At 30.8% G+C, this 22,358-nt stretch overlaps 2 protein-coding genes across 2 annotated transcripts in view; both read left to right on the top strand.

The window, feature by feature from the left end:
• The window catches only part of LOC117237065 (histamine H2 receptor-like), a 362,177-nt gene extending 356,915 nt beyond the window's left edge, over positions 1–5,262 (top strand). The window contains 3 exon segments of the mRNA XM_033500679.1: positions 2,799–3,252; positions 3,254–3,326; positions 3,329–5,262. Of these exon segments, the coding sequence (XP_033356570.1) occupies positions 2,799–3,252; positions 3,254–3,326; positions 3,329–3,453 (652 nt within the window). The 3' untranslated portion in view covers positions 3,454–5,262.
• A 15,607-nt stretch (positions 5,263–20,869) lies between these two features.
• Positions 20,870–21,873, top strand: LOC117237070 (protein SREK1IP1-like). The gene is made up of 2 exons (XM_033500686.1): positions 20,870–21,122; positions 21,372–21,873. The coding sequence occupies exon 2, from the start codon at positions 21,374–21,376 to the stop codon at positions 21,818–21,820; it is 447 nt and encodes a 148-aa protein (XP_033356577.1). The 5' UTR covers positions 20,870–21,122; positions 21,372–21,373; the 3' UTR covers positions 21,821–21,873.
• Positions 21,874–22,358: the final 485 nt, after the last annotated feature.

Raw genomic sequence — 22,358 nt, forward strand, 5'->3', positions numbered from 1 at the left:
GCAGTTCCCTACCAATGTCACGATTGAGTTCCTAATTTCACATTCTATGGCACGTTCCCGTAGTTTAACAGCGTGAAATTCGTAGCTGACAGAGTTCCGGAGCCCCTATCTACTGCAATGTGTGAGAAGACTCAAAGCTCTTGCATTAGATAACGACTTTATCCTTAGTCGATCTGTGGAATACTTGAGATTCCACACATATTTCGGTGCGTCTCAAATTCCACGATAATGCTCTGTGCATTCTTGTCTCAAATTTGCGTGTACCTAAGATCCATTAATTTTCATCGATACTTTTTTTTTTTAATAATTATTTCTTCGATCAAGAAATAGTTGAACGTTTCATAAATACAAAACAGTATTAGACAGAGATTATGACTTTAAACATGATTAAAATGACATGTTAACATATCCATGTACATATATTAATATATCCATATTTTAATTTGTATAAATTTTAGTACATGAATACTGAAGTATATGTATAAGTACATTTACTGGAACAGTTTGCGATGCAAAATTAAGATTATGTTGGCAGCAGGTTGCTGCATGAGTTTCACCAGAGTACATTATTATTATTTGTTTTATTTACTTTTGTATCGAGCATGTTATATGAAACATTTTGATTTCATTAGCTCTATAACGAAACACGATTATTATGACTATGTTAATAAAAGAAATAAATCTGATAATACACATCATCGACCATAAGTGTTAAGACACTTATAAGAAATTAGGTAAATCTGAAAAATTCTTAGGAAAATACTAAAAGCTCTAAACATTATTATTTTATTTGAAATCTTACACTATAAAAGATGTATATGTATCCAATATTACAATAACCTCATCAGTTATATGTACACATACGATATAATTAAATTAAGCATTCTCATCCATATTCATCACGTCTTTCGATAACTGTTCCAATTAATTTTGGATATTTATATTATTAACTTTTTAATGCTGTAAATAATTCTGTAAATTGAATTTGGACTATAGGCAGACTTCAAATATTAATCGGAATTTTTTATCAACTTATCACAGAAGTATTATAATGAAATTTAAATTAGGATATTATAAGACCGATGCTTTAACTCATTATTTTTGCAAGTTATAACGTTTGCAAGTTTTTACTTCAAACCTTTGTTTTTCTTTTAGATAGTTATCTGGTAGAACTTAAAAATTTTCCTTTCCTTTATCACCTAACAATAAATCGATTTATTGTGAATGGAATTAGATACTTCTGAACGGAAATGTACGTAAAAGTTACAAAATATTTATTGCAAGCATCAACATTTCACAAAAGTCAACATAGTATTTGAACAGTTAATTATTAACTATATTAGTAAGATACATTAGTGAGGCCATCTTTAGTACTAAGTATATGTTTGGTAATTATTTGCACGAGAGCATACCTCATCGATTTTTATGATCTTGAAATATATCGTCATGATCATGATTTGGAATAACTCTTCTATTAAAAAAAACTTCAATTAAATTTAGTATACACTTCGTTCTGGCAGATAGCTGACCGCATTCTTACATGGCCAAACCTAAACCCAATTCATTGATGATGTCAATCATATTTAGTATAAATAAGGTCAGATAAATTGTTGTTGTTTCTATACTCAGAGGTAGGATCACAATAGTTATTATTTTATTGAATGGATAAATCTATCACACCGTTGTGAGCCAAAAAAACCTTCATTGCATGCGCTTACAAAAACTAGGGATGAAAACAAAAAAGCATCTTACGCCTATCGATTAAATCTATCGATTGTAACTAGAATTATCTTCTAGTTACTATTTCTTATAACTAACGCATCTGCATATAGGTGGCGAGCACGAACTCACGTCATTTTCAATATAAATCAATAAGTTATAGGTTAGGTTAGACTAATATTCGTCCACCGGAAGGTTGACCTTGACAACATATTTCGAGGTTGTTAGAATCAGCCACGTATGCCTTCATATAAATAATTACCATATATTTAAAATCATTATTCGTGATATATATATCAATTTTTTATTAGTTGTCTATTTATAATAAATATCCTGTAACTTCTATATATACTTTCAGATTTGTTTCAGATTTTATCAATATAAGTATGACAGCTGCGTAATGAAATTTCAGAATATTTGTATAACATACATAGTATATCCATAAAAAATTTCTGTGGTAAGTGTTAAGATACTTTCGTAAGCCACTGTATGTGAATAATGCATTATATTTCTTTTATAAACATCTTCATATTTATCATTAAAAAAAATGTGCCGACTCTATTTTTCATTTTAAACTATTATATTCAATCTTTTCCATCTAAATTGTTTCGTAATGTTCGAGGAAGATGAAAATCTGTTACTATAAAAACGTTCCTGGTTAGAAGGAGGCTAATGAAAATACATTATTCTTATCTTTTGTAAGCTCTAGAAACGCGAACCATACACTTACATATATCGATAACAGTATCATATTCATCGTAAAACAGTTTCCTTATATAAACAAGGAGGACTACAGAATTTATGTAGCAATTTAATATACACGTTTATTTTGATGTTGTTGATATCAGTAACAGATTTTGTGAATTAAAACATGGATACGTTAATACAGAAGTGTACGTATATTAAAAATGAAACAAATTGAACTACGGATACATCCACACATGTGTAGATAGGCTGCATTTAGATACATGTGAAATGGGAACCTCTATCGCTATCAGGATATTTATTCCAACCATTAAACTATTTTTTCAAAGAAAATTATTATCAAGACTTTTATTTCACACGCATAATACTTGCAGGTATGCCGTATTGACATCAAGCCGTGTAACAGCGACCATCATCAGCGTCTGGCTGATATCTGTAATGACGGTAGTTCTGCAATCATCGTTGGACGTAGGACGGACTCTGCCGTCGCCGATTCAGTGGGATAGCCATGGAATAATCGGGGCTACGGTTTTAGTAGGTTTTGCCAACTTAATGACCACCTTCCTGTACGTAAAGCTGGTGATTCGAGTCCGACACGCTACCAGGGGTTCCTATAAGCCACCGGTCGCTTTCTCCTGGGACTATGAACTGACCAAGGCAAACATGTACAGCTGCGTGATGTTCGTGATATTCTGGCTACCGTTCGGTATCGTTGTCTGCGTTAACTCCTTCCGACCGATAAGCGCTCGTGTTCTTTACAATTTGGCCTGGTTTGCTCTCTCGAAATCCTGTTTCAACAATTTACTCTACTGTGTGGCAGACCGGCATTTTTCGCAGCGCTTACGTCAAGCTTTTCCATTACTGCTGTTGCAAGACTACGGTGAGTTTCTCAAGGAGAACACGAGGGATGGTGGCCGAAGTGCCAGCGATGTACGCCTCAGGGTTCACATTATCCATTCCTATGCTAGTCCGGGTACCTGTCGCCCACCTGCGGGTAGACCTAACGGACGTGACGTTTATGAGCTCTAAATTTCAACATCGCGCATCATGATCGGAATATTTGGAACAACCTGTGTCCTCGTCGATACAATTGATCGCCGTCCAATAGAAAACATTTTTCGATTTCTGCTCCTGATCGAGATGCTTCCAATTACTGCGATGGTTTAAGTTGCTCTTTGGTTGTACTGTTGAGAATTAGTACGTCGAACGCGTGTACTTTTTTATGTAATTTATTCGCGTTGATTGTTTTAATGCGCTTTGATACAAATTGTTAAGTGAGGAGGACTGTTTTACGAACTTTGAATTGGTACAGTAGAACCTTTGTTATTTAAATTTAAAAGACAAGAAGATGAATTCTTCTCTGTTCGGAGAAGAAAATGTTCACATGTACGTGTTATACTATAAAAGAATAATAACAATAAAGATTGAACGTGTAAATATATGTTCAATATATGGCATTTTTGACTGGAAAATTGATGAATTTGGTATAATCTGGTACTTTTGACGATTAATCTATACATTTCTCATGAATATATTTTATGTTATACATTTTATGGGATTATATCAACCTTATTGCAGATTAAAGGATAGGAAAACGTCCACTTAATATCTTTGGCAACTAATTTATATAAAGTTTTTAACATTCTCGCGTGTTCCATTATGATAAGATATTCATATTCAGATTACATCAACTGGTTAGTCTTATATATAATATCAATAATTAATTTCGTTAATATTAATCACTATCTTCAAGTGTACTTTTAATATTTCAAGCTTTAATCGATAAAATTCGTTGATTAAAACACGTTTTCACCAGCATTATGTATGCATATGCTACAATTAATATCAAAATTTGGATATCAGAGGTTCTACTGTATGAATACTTGTAACAGTGCTATTATCCATCCTCTTATAATGTTCGAATATCGATGTTTTACAATCTTCGTTAAATGATTCTCGAATACCTGCCGTAATTGTTCAACAATTGCTATTACCTCATTTTACGTTATTGTTTTAACGTGTAATTATTCCTATTACGTCTGTTTCATATTTATTTATAGCTATACGATAGGTACATATAGAGTGTAACTGCAATGACGTTATTATAAAGATATTGAGATGATTTCTCTTACAAAAATAAATCGAAAACGTAGTGTGAAGTTCTTTATCTTTAGCTTGGTTTTCCTAAGATACTGATTCGTCCAACATGGTCGATGAAATAGAAGCAAAAACTGCATTTAGAAAAAAGAATAATATTGGGAATTCTGCTCTCGAATAAATTAATAAATGAATAAAATATCTAAAACTGTATCTTATGTGAATTACTATCTTTCTCTATATACTACGTATATATATAGACCTATACATCATGCCGATATAAATCTGTTACGAATTATAGACGAAGTACAATGTACTATTTCTGTTTTGTAATTTCTATTAACGTTCCTAATATCTATAAACACAGAAACAATTTATCAATTCTCAAACGAGTATATTCTTATTTAACGATTTTTTAAAATCAATGTTCTCGGAAAGGAAATACTATAGGACAAAATTTCATTCTACATGTTTTCGATTTACTTTTTGCAGAAAGAATTATCTCATAATCGATTATTCCATCATTGCCGCTACATTTTATATAATCGGATGACGAAGTCTACAGTTTCACAGAAACAAATCCGTTTCTCCATCTTTGGCAACAAATGTTAACACCAAAGTAATATGGCTACTATCACTATCTAGGCACTAACAGAGATCTTTGTATATTTTAAGTTTCTGCTTTCTACATATCATCCTTCGGCTAAACTTTGTCAGTATATTCTGTGGATACACAGGGTGGTTGGTAACTGCTGGTACAAGCGGAAAGAGGGGATTCTACGCGAAAAAAGAAGTCGAAAATATAGAATAGAAGTTTTCTTTTTTCTTTTTTTTAAATTTTTCCATCTCCCATTTGTATCGGAAATTAAAATGTACGTGTTGCTTTAATTATTTCAATCATCGGTTTGTTATCGGGTTATTTGTATCATAAATAGTATAGCTGATTTGTAATACAAAGAAGGATTGTTTATAGTAAATAAGAAAGTCTATGGATTTATTCACTTGACGATCGAAAGAAAAACAACATGTGTGTTTATCTTCTTTTTTTTCAAGAGGTGCAATTTTAAAATTCGATACATTACCAATTAATCTGTGTACTATCAAAATTATTCTTTCATTTGATTTCACAATGAAATATAGATTTTCGTCAAATATCGTTTGTACATTTTAAAAATATTTATCATATCATTAGTTACACCTTTGGTTTTTTCTAAAACTGCATAAAATGTATCGCGTATTTTATATATACAGGGTGGTTAGTAACTGGAGGTACAAGCGGAAAGGGGGTGATCCTACGCGAAAAAATAAGTCAAAAATGTAGAATAAAAATTTTTCGTTCGAGGCTTTGTTTTCGAGAAAATCGACTTTGAATTTTCGTTCGGTACGTGTGCACTCACTGTAGAACGTTGTCTCGATGGAAGAATTAAAAAAAAAAATTGTATTCTATATTGTCGACTTCCTTTTTCGCGTAGAACCACTCCCTTTCCGCTTGTACCACCAGTTACCAACCACCCTGTATGTAAATAAAGTTAAAACTGGTAGAGATAAATTTAATTTTGCTATTCTTCGAAATGCATTTCGATACTGTTTCTTCTACTACAGAAAAGTTATCGATATTCTTCCTGACAGTGTGTAAACACAATTCAATCGTAAATTAATTGTTACAAAAAGTATATGTTATTAGTAACTTTTTGAACAGAATTTAAATTTGCGTCCATAAGGTGCTGATATATAATTACAATTAATTTGAAAATTTCGCAAAATTCATATACTATTATATAGCTATCATAAATCTACCAAAGCGCTTGGATAACACGATATAATAATATAAACAGCAGTATACATTCACTTATTTATACATGTAGTATATATTTATTTTTATATGTTATCTGTAATTTGTGTATTGTTACACCTTTACGATTTTCATAAATTTCATAAACATTCAGTTATGACTTAACGATAGAGCTTCAAACGACCTAATTATATCTATAACATTTTTCTCTTATTTGTATTCATGGAATATATTGACAAATTTTGTTTGAAAAAATCTGCAACACTTTGTGTAAATATTGTCCAATCGTTGACAGAAATCGGGCAAAAGGGCAGTAGAAGAGCGCCATGTCTGATAACGGCATTGAAAGAATATAAATAAAAAATTACTACTGACACTGAAACAGGCAATCGGGCCGTCCATTGGAAATTTTTTCCCGTTGTCACTCTGATACTAAGGGAATGTTTCCATCTTTCGTCTATATTCTTCCAGTTGTGTTCTTCCAAGGACTGTCTGTTTGGACGAAACGTTCATCGTGATTGTTTCTTAAACGATAATTATCGTGACCTGTCACAACCTCCTTCGTATACACTTATATCAATTCATTCGTGAAAGAAAATCTCTATATTAATATAAACACAGAAGGTTTTTAATTTTTTACATGAACTTACAACATAGAATATCTATTTTTTTTACGTGATGCATTTTATATTCTGTTAGCGTAACTTCCTTCCATTCTTGGACCCCTTTGCACAATGATTTACTGATTAACGATATTAGTGAATTGATAAGCGACAAGATTTACGTTACGGACATGTTTCTCTTAATTTTACAATTTTGTTAATTATGAAATATGAATCAAATGTATACTTTCATACATAGAATAATCGAATGATTTACCATTCGTAAAATTGACTTGTAAAATTTATGGGCTAGATTTCTTTTTTATAATTTTACAATTTCACTGATTCTCGCATATAAAAATAAAAATAACGAAATAAAATAATCGGATGAGTTGTAATTTGTACAATTTTATTACAATTTATTTTACCTAATTTTTTCTTTTATCAAATTTTGATCGATCACGTAAAACTATTGATAATTTAAAACTTGTACCGTGTAAAATTTCACTAATGATACTAATCCAAGATGATTGTGCAAAAGGGCGAATATTCGTGCGTAAGGATTGAGATTCGACAGATTTAGCGCTATATAAAATGCTATTCCATGATACAAAGGATTCGTTACTTCCAACGAGACTGTGTTAATGCTAAACTATAATATCCTGTTTTTGAGAACAATATATTGAACTAAAATAGGAATATAGCCAACAATAAAAGTTGCAAGAAAATAAATACTTCTCTATTACCTTATATTTTTTAACATTAGAACTACCGAATCCGCCAGAATGGCGCATTCCAATATTTTTATTCTTACAATTACTAAAACTATAGAATTGTTCTTGACTAAATTAATCTTGACTTTTATTAAAATGAAAACATGATTTCATACATCCATTTATTTTCATTATGTGACTGTTATTAAAATCATCTATGTTATCTTTATATACATAGTAGCATTTCTTATGTTTTGACATTCTATGAAAACACGATATTACTCATGGAATGAGCTAATATACAGGGTGTTTGGTAACTGGTGGTACAAACGGAAAGGGGATGATTCTACGCGAAAAAAGAAGTCGAAAATATAGAATAAATATTTTTCGTTCGAGGCTTTGTTTTCGAGAAAATCGACTTTGAATTTTCGCTCGGTACGCGTGCACTTTATCGCGTCTCGTTATAACGGATCTCACTGTAGATCGTTGTCTCGATGGAAAAATTAAAAAAAAAAATTAAAAAAATCTTTTATTCTATATTTTCGACTTCTTTTTTCGCGTAGAATCACCCCCTTTCCGCTTGTACCACCAGTTACCAACCACCCTGTATATTTAAATATTATAGATCGGTAGATCCTAATGCTAATCAGGGAAGATTTCAATAACACTCTTTTAAAGAAATAACGTCTCTACCTTTGGAACATTAAAAATATCGGTTAAGCAGAGGTTTCTAAGCTCCTATAGAAAATGATTATCTCGAAACGCGTTGTATAATCTAATACAGAATATAAAGATCGATATCAAGCGTTAAAGATCTAAACTACACGGTTTCTTGATAATATCCTAATGCTCCAGTGGAGTCACAATGGAAGTGGTTAGTCGCGTAGTAAACTCACGGTACAGCAACAATTTACGTTGATATAATTTAAAGCCTACTCCTCGGACAGTTTAAGTGCAATTCAAGTAAGAAGATGTTCTCAAAACGTTAAATCCGAAATTATGATTAATACATCGCGCTAAGCTGTTGGAGAAGTAGAGATTGATGGTGCGCTTTAGATAAGGATATAGTAAAAGCTTCGTATGTTCTCGTATTCTTATGCCATTTCCCTCGCGTAATGGAGCTAAACTGTTCCAGGTAAAATCAATTGCCACAGCGGAACGTGCAGAGCAATATTATTCCGACTTTTTATTTCTGATTCTGCGTATGAATCGAATGTAAAATTTATCTAATTGGAGTTTATGGAGTTAAACGATTATAAATGACAATATAGTTAATTACTAAAAATTCCAATTGAAAAATGTACAATGTTGGTTATTAGCTTTTATTAGTATTAATTAACATTGAGTTAATGCAATAATATGCTGTAATCGTATTATCCTTATGAACATATAACAAATTTGCAGTTGAAGCATTCTGGCATTAGAAAAATTATGAAAAGTACGATCTATGCAAAACTAATTCTTTTTTATGTGAGAAACTTTTCCAAATTGGATAGATTAGAAAGATACAAAATCGTTAACAAATTGGATATTTCTTTCTCCTAAATTATATACATATTGTGTGTATGTATATATAAAGAAAATTAATTTTATTATCAGATCATCCTGAAAGTTTCCACAGTTTTAGATAATTCATTTAAAATGAAGATAAGTCTATTGGAATTGGACATTTTTAGCTAAAATTACATCCATAATTAATTTATTTACTTTTATAAATACATCTTTGTCAACATATTACAAGAAATTATTCCTCGTACAAAAAAGAAATTCAGACCATTAAGAGACAGAAACTGTAGATCGAACTGTTGATCAAACCGTTAAAAGATGTTTTCTATATTATTATATTGTCTATATTATTATTACGTCATATCCTCTAACTTCTAAAATCACTTTTATCGCTTTTGCGAGGAAGATATTAATTCAAAAAAAGAAATGAGAATATGGGGGATGAGATAAATCTTGAACGCCCATTTGATGCAATTTTTGTTTCCTATATATATAGGAATGTCTTTCCATTTTCACGTTTAACCTTTGAAGTACGATGAATAAAACGAAATTATCTAGTCGTTACTTTAACACGTTGACTGCCACGCGTGTTTTCAAAGAAATGTCCGTCAGGCCACGCGTACAGCAGTACCAAGCGTTCTCTGCTAGGTGCTTCCATCGATATTTTAGTAATGCGAATCGCTCAAGCAGTGGTCTCAAGAATGATCTTTCGTTTCGTTTGTTCGCAACATTAAAACCACTAGCTGTTGTTGAATATAATGAAGGAAAGTGTGGTATAGATTATTCCGACCAAATGGTTTCTTATGCCACCACAATTAGAAAAAAAATCAAATGGTACAGAAAACTTGGCATTCGATTCTTTCTGGCAATTTCTGTTGTAAACGCTTTGACGGTTTATAAAATTGCAACAAGGAAAGATATAAATATTAGAATATTTAGACAATTATTAGTTGCAAAATTATTCGGGTTGTCTGAAAATACAAAAAATCCTTGTCTTCGACGGAGTCAACATAATACCGCCGTTCGGAAAAACGATTCCGGAAGAAGCATTAGACGCGCGTGCAAACTATGTTATACAAATAAAAGACGTCGAATGGACCGAACGAAGGCACAAAAGAATTTGAAGAAAACAACAACTTATTGTCCAAATTGTCGCGACCAACTTCAGCTATGTATAGAATACTTTAAAGTTTTACATTCTAAATAATTTTTTTAATAAACCATTTTCATATTTTTATTTTATAACAATTCAACTATTGTTACAATTAATTATTAATTAACAATTTATTATTATGGAATATCTTTTCAAATGCCTACGACGATCTTTCGCAAGTAGTCAAATAAGTGAAACTTTGCTGTCACTCGAATACGGGTGTCGTGGTGGTCAACGTGTTAAACAAAGGCTGTAACGAATATAATTTGACACATTGTAAAATTTGAATATTTCAGATAAATGTTAGCAAAATCTTTTTATAATTGATACAGCTTAGAAATAACCATATCCCAACCATTTTTTCTCCATTATTTCATTATGCGTACGATTAAATGAAAATATTTCGTTTATCTCTTAAAAAATTACTTTTTTGCAATTGTGGTATCATTATATTTTCTTTCATAGCACTTATTCATATAATACTCCAAATAAGTATACATATATATTCTGAAAGTCAGATACATCATGGAAACAAGTCATGGAGATTATCACGATAACCAAAGCTTCTGCACTAATCATATTTTTAATGATTGAAGTAAGAACGATTTAAAAAATATGATTACAATACGACGCAGAACTTTCTTTTTTCAATCAATCCAAGAGAAATTTCAGTACAAAAGGGGGGAAACTTTACCGCAGAACTTTTTCTTAAATTTTGCAAATAACGTTTAAACATAAACTCGCACCATTTAATCTAACGATAGAGAAGAATTTAATTACGAAATTCTTGCAACTAATTGTTCGAGTTACGCAATCTACCTGTATTTAACGCTTGAAAGTAATCGAAGAAAAGTTTTTCTCACGCTATGAAGACCCCCCAGTTTGAAACTTCTGAGTTTGCGAGATAATTTAGTTCAAAAGTTCTTTTATCAAGTAAGTAGCTCCTATACTTCCAGCTACGTTCATTTAATTGATATTTATTGCATACATACAATTAGTACTTTGAAATTTTTATTCCTATTATATATAACATTTTATTCTACTAACGAGTGATACTATGTATATTTTATTAACATTTTATTGTTATTATTAATATTAATCTTGATATTTTAGATGAAAACTACGTAAACACTTTCTTCATGGATCTCGTTTATTTTTCAATATTTTAACTTCATTTATGTATACATATATAATGAAACTTCTATATTTTACTATCTAAAAACAGATTAAAGAATAGCACGTGTTGAACTTGCATTTATTGCACAAACAGAAAGTAAGACAGCCGTGTGTGCTGCGATAGTGTTAAAAGTATTCCACCGTGTTGCTACTGGAAGCGAGTCAAAGCTATAATATTGAGAGCCTTTTAAGAGAAAAGTCGACATTGTTTCTACAAAATCGTAGAATTGTCTCGTATCGACCAAACATAGAACTTTTAACACCTGTTTGGATCATATAAATTGAAAAATGTAACGACTGATATCGGCCATGAAATTATATTCCTTAGACGAACGTTCATATGACAATTTTCATTGTCTTGTCAGTTACACCGTGTGTGAAACAATTATACAAACAATTCAACAAATAACGTAAAATGTTATCGAACTTCATTCGCATGCAATTGCGAAGAAAAAAGTTTCACGACAAAGACCGTGTGACATTTTTGGAAAAATGAAATTTACATAGAAATTCGTAAATGTCAGAAGGAGAAAATCGATTAGGAATGCCATGTGAATTCTAATAAAAGAGATACGTTGTTACAGAGTAAAACAACTCGGGAAGGAAAAATCGGGAAGTAAAGGTGAAAACATTTTATTCGACGAAGAAAATGCGACTGAATCATAATATCATATTTAATAGATTAATATCACATATGGAATGGGAAACAAGATAAAGTTAAAAATCACGAATTACTTATACTATATTATAGGATTTCAATATTATCACTAAAGAGCAGTTTACATGTTATTCATTCGTACCAATAGGTAGCTTGAATATATTTCAATCCTGGTTGTAAGAAGAAATTATTCGTATTGCACTGCAGATATCTTATTTTTTATGACAAATTTCTCATTTGACTGTTAATCAAAGAATAAAAAAGTAAATCGGAGTTAAAAGGAAGATCAATATCCCAACTCTATTATAGAGCATCAATTGATCGAGTTGAACAATCAAATGTATTATTTATCAGAAACAGACAAATTTTCGAAATTTACAAACATTTAGCTTTATCAAATTTTTTCATTCATACTTTTTGTTTCCAGTTATCCTGAGAATTACTCTAAATCCTGTAAACTTCATTAGTTTTGTGTTTAGGAAACACAGGTGAATGAATAGAAACAAAATAAAATGTTAATATTTTTATAACAAAGAAATTCAGTACATATTGAAGCATATTGCTCATAATATGCTCGTTAATTAATATTCAAGTTTTCTTCAATATAATGCATTTCGTTAATAATATTGAACTAGAATGTTTATTAATTTTGAAAATTGAATATTTTCATCTCCAGCATATTATCAAGAAACATCAATTTTCAAATTTATTTTAACTACTTTGAGTACAACTTTGCTGATGGAATAAAACGTGAATTTAACAAGAATCTATTCAAAGTATTATTCCATAAAAGCAAGAGAATGTATTTTAATTATACAAATACGGAAATGTAATATGAATATAACTTTACAAATATTTCAACTGCTATATTATTAATAGATTCAGTTTTCAATATAACATAACAGTAAGTTACAATCATTCATGTTCGTTACTTGATCATAATTTAGACGCAATTTATATTTAATAAAATGAGAAATTTGTCGTAATAAGAGAAGAAAAATCAAAAGGATATTATTAATATTTCCCTCATATCGGTATATCAAATACTCTAAGGATATTAAATGTATTTTTAGTTTGTTCGCTCGAAGCGTACTGCAAAATTTATAAATGAAAATAAAATGCATTCGTTGTATATACATATAGCTCATGTATAGTTCGTCTTCAAATTCTATTTATTAACTGATAATTATCGCAGTGACGTGTCTTCTGACTGCATCTATAATATATTGTATGTTACATGCCTTCTGTCAATCTGTGATCACAATTTTAGGTATGATTGTTCAGTAACGAGGCGTAAATGCATATTACAATTTTCAATTTTGCATAATTCCAACAATTATAAATTTATACCATTTTTCTCTAGAGGTTTATGTGAAGAGGATGTAGGTGCGTGAGAATTAATGACGAGATTACTTGTTGTAACCATCGAATATACAGAGTGGTTGGTAACTGGTGGTACAAGCGGAAAAGGGGTGATTCTACGCGAAAAAAGAAGTCGAAAATATAGAATAAAAATTTTTCGTTTGAGGCTTTGTTTTTGACAAAATCGACTTTGAATTTTCGCTCGGTACGCGTGCACATTATCGCGTCTTTATAACGGATCTCACTGTAGATCGTTGTCTCGATGGAAAAATTAAAAAAAAAATTTTTATTCTATATTTTCGACTTCTTTTTTCGCGTGGAATCACCCCCTTTCCGCTTGTGCCACCAGTTACTAACCACCCTGTATTTAAATCGATAAATTAATACACGGCCGTAAACGTGAGTCGTTGGTACGAAGTATAAATCGCAGAATAGAATCGCGGAATAAATACTCGTAAAGGCTTGTCGCGTAACTTGATAGACGCTTGTAAGATACTCAGAAAATACTCTCGATGCTGCTAGATACACGATATGTACTGTCGTTCGCGATCGTGTTCGTTTATTTATACTGGTCGGGGGGGAGTCGGAAAATTGAAATTCGTCTTGATTCGACGGTTGCATGTAGCGATGACATTGTTTTTGCCCGGAGTTTATTTGTCGTTATGTTTCATGCGCCAAGGCCAAGTCAATGTCCTGAGGCAAAACAACAGCAGGGGTCGCTGTCGACTCGCGTCGTCCTTTGACTCCTATGCCGCTACATTTCTATACAAAACATCTATTCGATGCATTTTTCTTTACCAACATTTGTTAGATACCAATTACTTGATTGATATTTATTATTATTAAAAGTTATTATTAAATTCAAATAATATATATAAGTTACCGCTATTATCAAGCATTAACTATATTTTCGGCAGTACGTGTAATGGTGTTCGGAATTATTCTACATAATCAAACACAAAAACTGTATACTGCAGGTTATTTATAAGTGTATTTACATGAAAATGTTTAAATTGGGAATTTAAAATCAGATACAATGTATTTTATACCTATCACAAATTAACACACATTAACTTGAGGACCAAATTGGCGCTTTATACACAGCTTCGATATTTTATTATGTAAATAGGACTTTTAGATTTTACAAAATATCAATTCTTGACAAAATATATACGTATATATTTATTATGTATAGTGATAGAATGTCGTATACATTTTATGTTCGTATTATTTATGATTCTAATACCATATATTTCAACAATTAATAATGATTAAAATAAATTTTTATTGTAAGATAAAATTTTCCAATATTCCAATTCCAAATTTGTCAAGGTAACAGAATTAAGTATTCGCTAGTAATTTTTTGATAAACTTTGAAAAGATTGTATTTCGATCCGAAGCCGTATTACACGAAGCTTTTCTAAAGAAAACTTATTATTATTCCTACCAATGAGAAAAGTCAGGAAACAAAGTCTTAGTAGATACAATTCACTTTCATTTAAACAATTGTAAACACCATTGTATGTTTAACATATTTTCTTTTAGTAGAGGAAAAACATTACAGATTAGTCTTATGGAACGACGACCACCTTTAATTCCAACAAAAATTTAATGACTTCATAAAAAAATAAAGCTCGAAGCTAAAAACAAGATTATTATTCTAAAAAGTTAATAAATTTGCCATTCTTTCCGAGCTATACAAAAATCAAGCGAGAATCTTTGCCAAACAATACTTTTTCAACATAATGAATCGAAGATCAAAATGAAATCCTAATACGTTACCGTGGAATTTCGTGCAAAATTGAAAATTGGCGTTGAAACGACCAGCGGGGCAGAAACTTTGCTAAAAGTTTTGCAAAATCGGATCGTTCGACTACGAGTACAAAGCTTGGCTATGGCAACTTCATCGGAAGCGGTCGCCATCTAAATCGGATGTCGAGAATCCAGAAGAGTGGAATATAAGAAATGCCGATGATGATAATGTTTGAGAAATGGGACCAGGAAAAAGTTTGTTGTAACTACTTTTCCCGGCTGCTTTTTATTATACACTTTTTTATTCTGCGACTGTTGCAACAATTCGTCGCAAGCTTCGACGCTAGTCCGTATGTTGTCCGATTTTACTAGTTACCTCGTACAAAACCGATAAGTAGGGGATGATATTGAAAATTGAAATCATGAAAATCTTATTCGTTACGTCTCGTTCAGAGTAATGAAGTTACTTGAATTCAAAGATAGAGAGAAGGAGAAGAACAGAAACATGAAAAGATACTTTAAGTCAAATAACAATTGCCAAAGTGATTTCGCGTTGTTTGAGTTCAAATATTTTGGATTCAGATGACTTGATTAATTTGAACAAAGTGAAAAAAATGAGTAAAGTGACGAATTATTAGTAATAAATTGAATACAGTCGATAGCAATGGATAGAATTATTGACTTCATTGTATAAAATAGATCTTTAACCCTTTGACAGTATAAAAAGAATGACAAATAATTAAGAATAAACAATAGTTCAGTTTAAAATTTAATCGATTCGTAATACAGTTTGCTTGTGGTAATACAGGGTGGTTGGTAACTGGTGGTACAAGCGGAAAGGGGATGATTCTACGCGAAAAAAGAAGTCGAAAATATAGAATAAAAATTGTTCGTTCGAGGCTTTGTTTTCGAGAAAATCGACTTTGAATTTTCGTTCGGTACGCGTGCACTTTACCACGTCTCGTTATAACGGATCTCACTGTAGATCGTTGTCTCGATGGAAAAATTAAAAGAAAAAAAATTTTTATTCCATATTTTCGACTTCTTTTTTCGCGTAGAATCACCCCCTTTCCACTTGTACCACCAATTACCAACCACCCTGTATATTTCCGGTTATCATTCGAAGCTTTCGCAGGCTAAACTGATCGACTCCGCGTTTTACGAAGCTTTCAAACATATTACCTAAGTGTATAATTAATATTCAATATCTCAAAAACAAATGACTTATTTTCGCAACTGGATTTGTCACACGAAGATATAAACAATTACAAATTTCAAAGCGAATTGAGGAAAGATAATACTTACTTGCAATCGTCGTTTTAATTTATGAATTAAACTCTTTATTCTCAAGATTTCTTGTATTTCTGATATGAGATGACTAAGAAATACTTACTTTCAACCTTTTATAAGACATGAATATCACTAATCATATTACGTATAATGACATTTATCATATTTGATGCTTTTGACCCGAGTTTCTGTCGGGTTATACTGTTGAAGGGTTGGTCTTAACAATGAAATAGATGACATGATGGTGAAGTGGAATAAGTAAAGGTAACTATTTATTTCAATTACAAGATGCGTAGCGATCATAAAATTTTCTGTTCTATTGAAAGAAAAATTCTAGCGGTATAACTCTTTAACGAACTCATAAATGTGCGTATATATAGGATATACTTCGCCTAAAATAAAAAATTATATATTGCACTTAAATAATGCAAGGCACGATATCGTATGAACCATCCTTTACGTATCTTCGAAAATTAAATTCAAACTTTAACTAGTTCAATTATTTATTTAATTATCCTCCGTTCTAGTCTCTAATATTAAATAATTTCGTATCTTAGTCGTGAAAACATATTTCTATTTATTGCTTACATTTGTTATGTTATGAATATTAATGAACTCGGTATCCCTTAAAGGTTACCATCAAGAGCCAATGCTATCAATCCATAAGGTTATCACGGATGATATTTTACCATAGTATATTTCTTTATTTAAAAAATCAAGTTAAACATATAAACCATAAAGTTAGAGAAATGAAATTTTGATTATCATTATATCCAATATCAACTAGAAAGTTAAAAGGTTATTGTTCGAAGTGATTGTAAATAACATTACGATCGTATTATTATTATTACGAATCGATAATATTTAAAAAAAAACAAAGTTCGCAAGGGGTAAAATTTCATCCATACGAATAGGGTTATATTAATATTATTAATAGGAGTCATCCGTGTGGAGGTTAACAACTCATCATTCCTACTTATGTTTGTTGATAGACATTACTATTAACATTACATCGTGAATTATTTAACTACGTTGTGCTGATATTAATATCCTTGCATTTAACGTTGTTCATTATAGAATAAGAAAATCGAGAAACTATATTAACCACGTATATAGGTGGTCTTTTTATGCGTATGAATTATATGCGAGTATGCGAGCATTCGAAAAATGCGAATAAACAGACAGCTAACAACAGTCGTTAATATCGAATATTAACATGTTAAAGCGCACATGTAAGAAAAATCGACAGGCACTGCATGCGTATTCATATCGCTTGTCGTAAAAAAAGTTGGAAGCATACCTCCGATATTCTATGTTCACGTATATAATTATTATACTTGCTTTTTTTTCTGAAACGCACCTACAATTTATGCAGTGTCCGTCCAAAGTTATTCTTTCGGAGAAGCAACTTCTTATTTTTTAATAACATATGTATGTATATCATCGAGGATATATTGACGCAAGAATATTAACTTGTACAAAGGTTATACAATACATGCGTATTTTCAGGATAAACGATGGCTTCATTGCGAAGGGAGAAAATGAAATGTTGGAATTTATTAAATTTTATTCTACAGTTTACCGTTTTATAACGTTGTGTCAGTTTATCTCTGTTATGAAATAGTTCCACTACTCATTATTGAAAGAGCCATATTAATAAAAATTATTTTACTAACACGTTATTAGCCAGCAATTAGAAAAGCTACTGCGAATTGTAGCATTACTTGTTTTGGAAATCAGCGTAAAGATCAGATAAATAAACACAATTTTGTATCAAATAGAGGTTATCCCATTCCTTGAGTCGTCTTCAAAAATGAGTGGTATGTAGTATAGCAAACGCCACTACATTGTATGATTATCTGGTGCTACGTGGTATATACCGCCAAATTTAAAAACTATTAACTATGTTTGGAATCAATTATTGTTTTTTGTGTAGCTTAATCGTAGGTGAAAGTAGATATAGTGCAGTTTACGAAATAAGAAGCAGTATACCGATGCTGTATTATATAACTATCATACTATGTTTCTTTAACTAATTAACTCGATAAGTTAACAAATTTTTATCTTTCATAAAAAAATATTTTGTATTAACATTACTGCTTCTATTTTCAAAAAGTATGATTCCTTTAAAGTTTTAGATATTTGAGTAGTGCATGAGTTAATTAATTGGAATTATTAATTTTGTATCGGTAACATTATATCTTATGTGAAAAGTTAATGTATTATTTGCTATATTTTGCATTTACAAAAATTTAATATCAAAATATGTAAACATCTCATCTCACGCATTACAAATATTGTAATACAAATAACTAACTCTTTACCGCAAGTTCCAAGTTTTGTCTCGTTTCGAAAAATTTGTATCTCTGTTCCGATTGATAAAGAATATTTAAGATATCAATATGCAAGTAAAAGAAGCATTGAAAATAAAATCTTAATTAAGGTACTATGGCATATCAGCATTGCACATCATGTACTTCAATAATTATTATCTTATTGATTAACTACCTTTTATTACCGCGAGCTTTTGCAAAAACATTTTTGTCGCAAAAGTTTCCAATTGTTTGCACACATAATATAGTGCGTTTATACATACATATATGAATTTATAACGTTTCTAACTATATATAAATATAATATAAGCATTTGACACACCTCAAAGAAAGATTTATAAAACTAGTTATTTCGTGATACTCAGGTAGTCAGTGCGAAAAAACGAAGACTGCAATTTGATATAATTGAAACTCATCGTAATTATATTAGAACATTTCTATTATCAATAATTGGCAAATAAAAAAACGTTCATTAATTCGATTTTAAAGTTACGACAAAATCTTAACAAGCTGCGATTAATCTTCATGATGACTTGCAATGACTGTCTGGGTAAGTTTATGACTTTTCGAACAAGATTGCCGAAAGTCATCATACTTGGAACTCTGAGGACCATAAACTCACAATAAAGTTTCTCGTTTTCTTCGTATATATCTTGATCGAAGTGTTAAATTGAAACTTTTGTCCCTATAGAATCTTCTATATGGGCTATACTTCGTTTACGATACTCGTATGAAAAGTTAACATTAGTGTAACGTAAAGTGATTAATGAGTAATCTAAATTAATCAAAATAAAAAAGGAAAAAAAGAAAAACAAATAAAATCGATGTTGTGTCTGAATAAATGTCCATTATATCGTCTGCATGACGAAACATACCAAATTATTTAACCATCGACTAATTTTAAGAGATTTAGATTAAATTAATTAAAAAAAAGTGTAGCGTAGAAAGGATCAATGTATCGTGTTAGTTTAGTCAAGTAGATGAGTGTCATGCGCCTCGTATAAACTTATATAATTATAATTTAAAGCAATGCGAGACTTCTTAGTTAATGTAGTATATTGACGTATATAATATATAAATATGTTTATTTTGTACTGAATGTATTTCGCATTGATGTATTTTTCGCAGGCGTCAATCTCGACGCGATCTCGGACATTAAAAAGTAAAAAGAAAAAAAAGTCATCGCTTCATTTCGTGAATGTATTTTATCGTAGACTATGTAAATGTAGATTTTATAATGTTGTAATAAAAGGATTTCTTCTTACATAGTTCGACTTACCCCTGTGGTACGCGATAATAGATAATAAAAGTATTTATAGTTCATTTTTACATTCTATAACATTATGTAGATATTGGTGTTAGAAATAGAAGTATAGAAGTAGAGCTGTACATTAATTATGTAAATATGCTTGAATCTGATAAACTACAATTTATAAATTCATTCTAGAAGGTATTTAGTATCTCCTACTTACATCTTATTGAATCTACTTTTATGATAGTAATACGTGTTATGAAACTATTACTGTTACGCCGGGCAACACTCTACCTGAACCAGACCATACACCGCGGGCCGGACGGACACTAGACGTCCGCTCATCCTTACGGCGTACCCTCAATACCCGTCATAAATCCCAGTAATTTGTTTGCTAAGGTCCTTCAGACCGAACAAATATCTTTTTCTAAATCACTTTTTAAGAACTATTGTCTACCACAGCTGGACAAAGGAAAGTTGGGTTTTCTGCGTACGATGCTTCCTAATAGCAACTTTCTATCGAGGACGGCTAAGACCCTTCCTAGTTCACCAACCTACGTTTATCCATTCAGAAGCAATGTATACTGCCCTCACTTTTCTGACCGAAAATGTCATGAACAAATCCGATGGTCCCGTGCACTAGACACATCCATCACTAGCTTTCCTACGACACAGCATCGTCACTGTACCTTACTTCTCCTACGACATCAGAAGAGTCAAGTCGACTTCTCCTACGGCCTCAGGAAATTTTTCTATTTTATTCTAAATTTGAACATTCCGCCAATATCTAATTCAATGAAGCGATGCATAGGTGGCGTGAATACCTAAATACGTACATACACAAAAATCACAAGATGATTGACGTATGATTTTATCATTTATATTGTTATATATCAAATGTTTTGTACCAAAATTTTAGGTACGTCAAATCGTGAAAAGACAACGAAACAGATTGAAACCTTTTAATTGTATAAAAATATTTTATATATTGAAGGTTAATATTGAAGTATAGGTTAGTATTGAGTTTATTTACAAATATTAAACAGTGAATACTAAGTAAGTTAATATTCCATATTTATTGTTAACTATTATCTATTTCTCAATAATATTTATAATATATTGTAGTATGTTATATATTATATATATTATAATATATTATATTTAAGTTTTCTTAATTCGATATTAAATGTATGTATAAATATTTTTTCTATTAAAATTTTAGAAAACTGACATTCATATATTTTTATATTTGTTTTTATAGGCATGGATCCAGAATTTCTTTCTAGATTAATTCCACAAAATAAAGAGCATGTGCGTCCTGCATGCAAGAAATGTGGTTATGCTGGACATCTTACATATCAGTGTCGTAATTTTATTAAAGTTGATCCAAATAAAGAAATCGTCCTGGATGTTAGCAGTACTAGCTCTGACAGCGATGAAAATTACGTCACCCCTTTGACTGAATTACGTGAAAAGGAATTAAAAAGGAAACTCCAAGAAACCAAAAAGAAACACAAAGAGAAGAAGTATAAGAAAAAATCTAAAAAACGCAAGAGGTCAGAGACAAGTGACAGTGAATCAGAAACAGAAATTTCCAGTGATGAAGGCAAAAAAAATAAACATAAAAGGAAAAAGAAGAAATCAAAACATAAGAAACATAAAAAACATAAAAAGGACAATTCATCTAACAGCGACAGTGATGATAAGTAAAGATAGGAAGTTGCTCCAGAACTGCTCAATAATTCTAAGATTGTAAATATTTTGCACAAACTATCAATATTATGTACATAAGTAAAATTATACCATTTCTAAATGAACGACCATAAAATTGTATTTATATGAATTGTAAATGTGTCATTTCTATACACATAGGGTAAACAAATATATTTTGTTTCTTCTATATTTTCGACTTCTTTTTTCGCGTAGAATCACCCCCTTTCCGCTTGTACTACCATTTACCAACCACCCTGTATATAATCCTTGTAATTTTAATTATAGATTAAAATTAGGAGAATTAATAAATTCTCCTCAATAAAAAGGTAAGATGTATCACAATCGAGGATCGCAAATTAGTCATTACGTCAAATCTTATCTGCAGTTAATTTATTTTTACGTGTTTTTTGTTTTTGTAGACAAACACGCTGCAAACCATATACATCATGCCAGAAATATTATTCGCAGCCTACCAACTACTGAAATTATTATGAAAATGAAATTTAGGTTTGTTATAACAAAAATATTATCGCGA

The sequence above is a fragment of the Bombus vosnesenskii genome, unplaced genomic scaffold, assembly GCF_011952255.1.
Source record: "Bombus vosnesenskii isolate JDL3184/JDL3185 unplaced genomic scaffold, Bvos_JDL3184-5_v1.1 scf7180000013355, whole genome shotgun sequence".
NCBI lineage: Eukaryota > Metazoa > Arthropoda > Insecta > Hymenoptera > Apidae > Bombus > Bombus vosnesenskii.

What these genes read in the sequence shown, in the direction of transcription:
- LOC117237070 (XM_033500686.1), top strand. Translation starts at nt 21,374, where the DNA reads ATGGATCCAGAATTTCTTTCTAGATTAATTCCACAAAATAAAGAGCAT.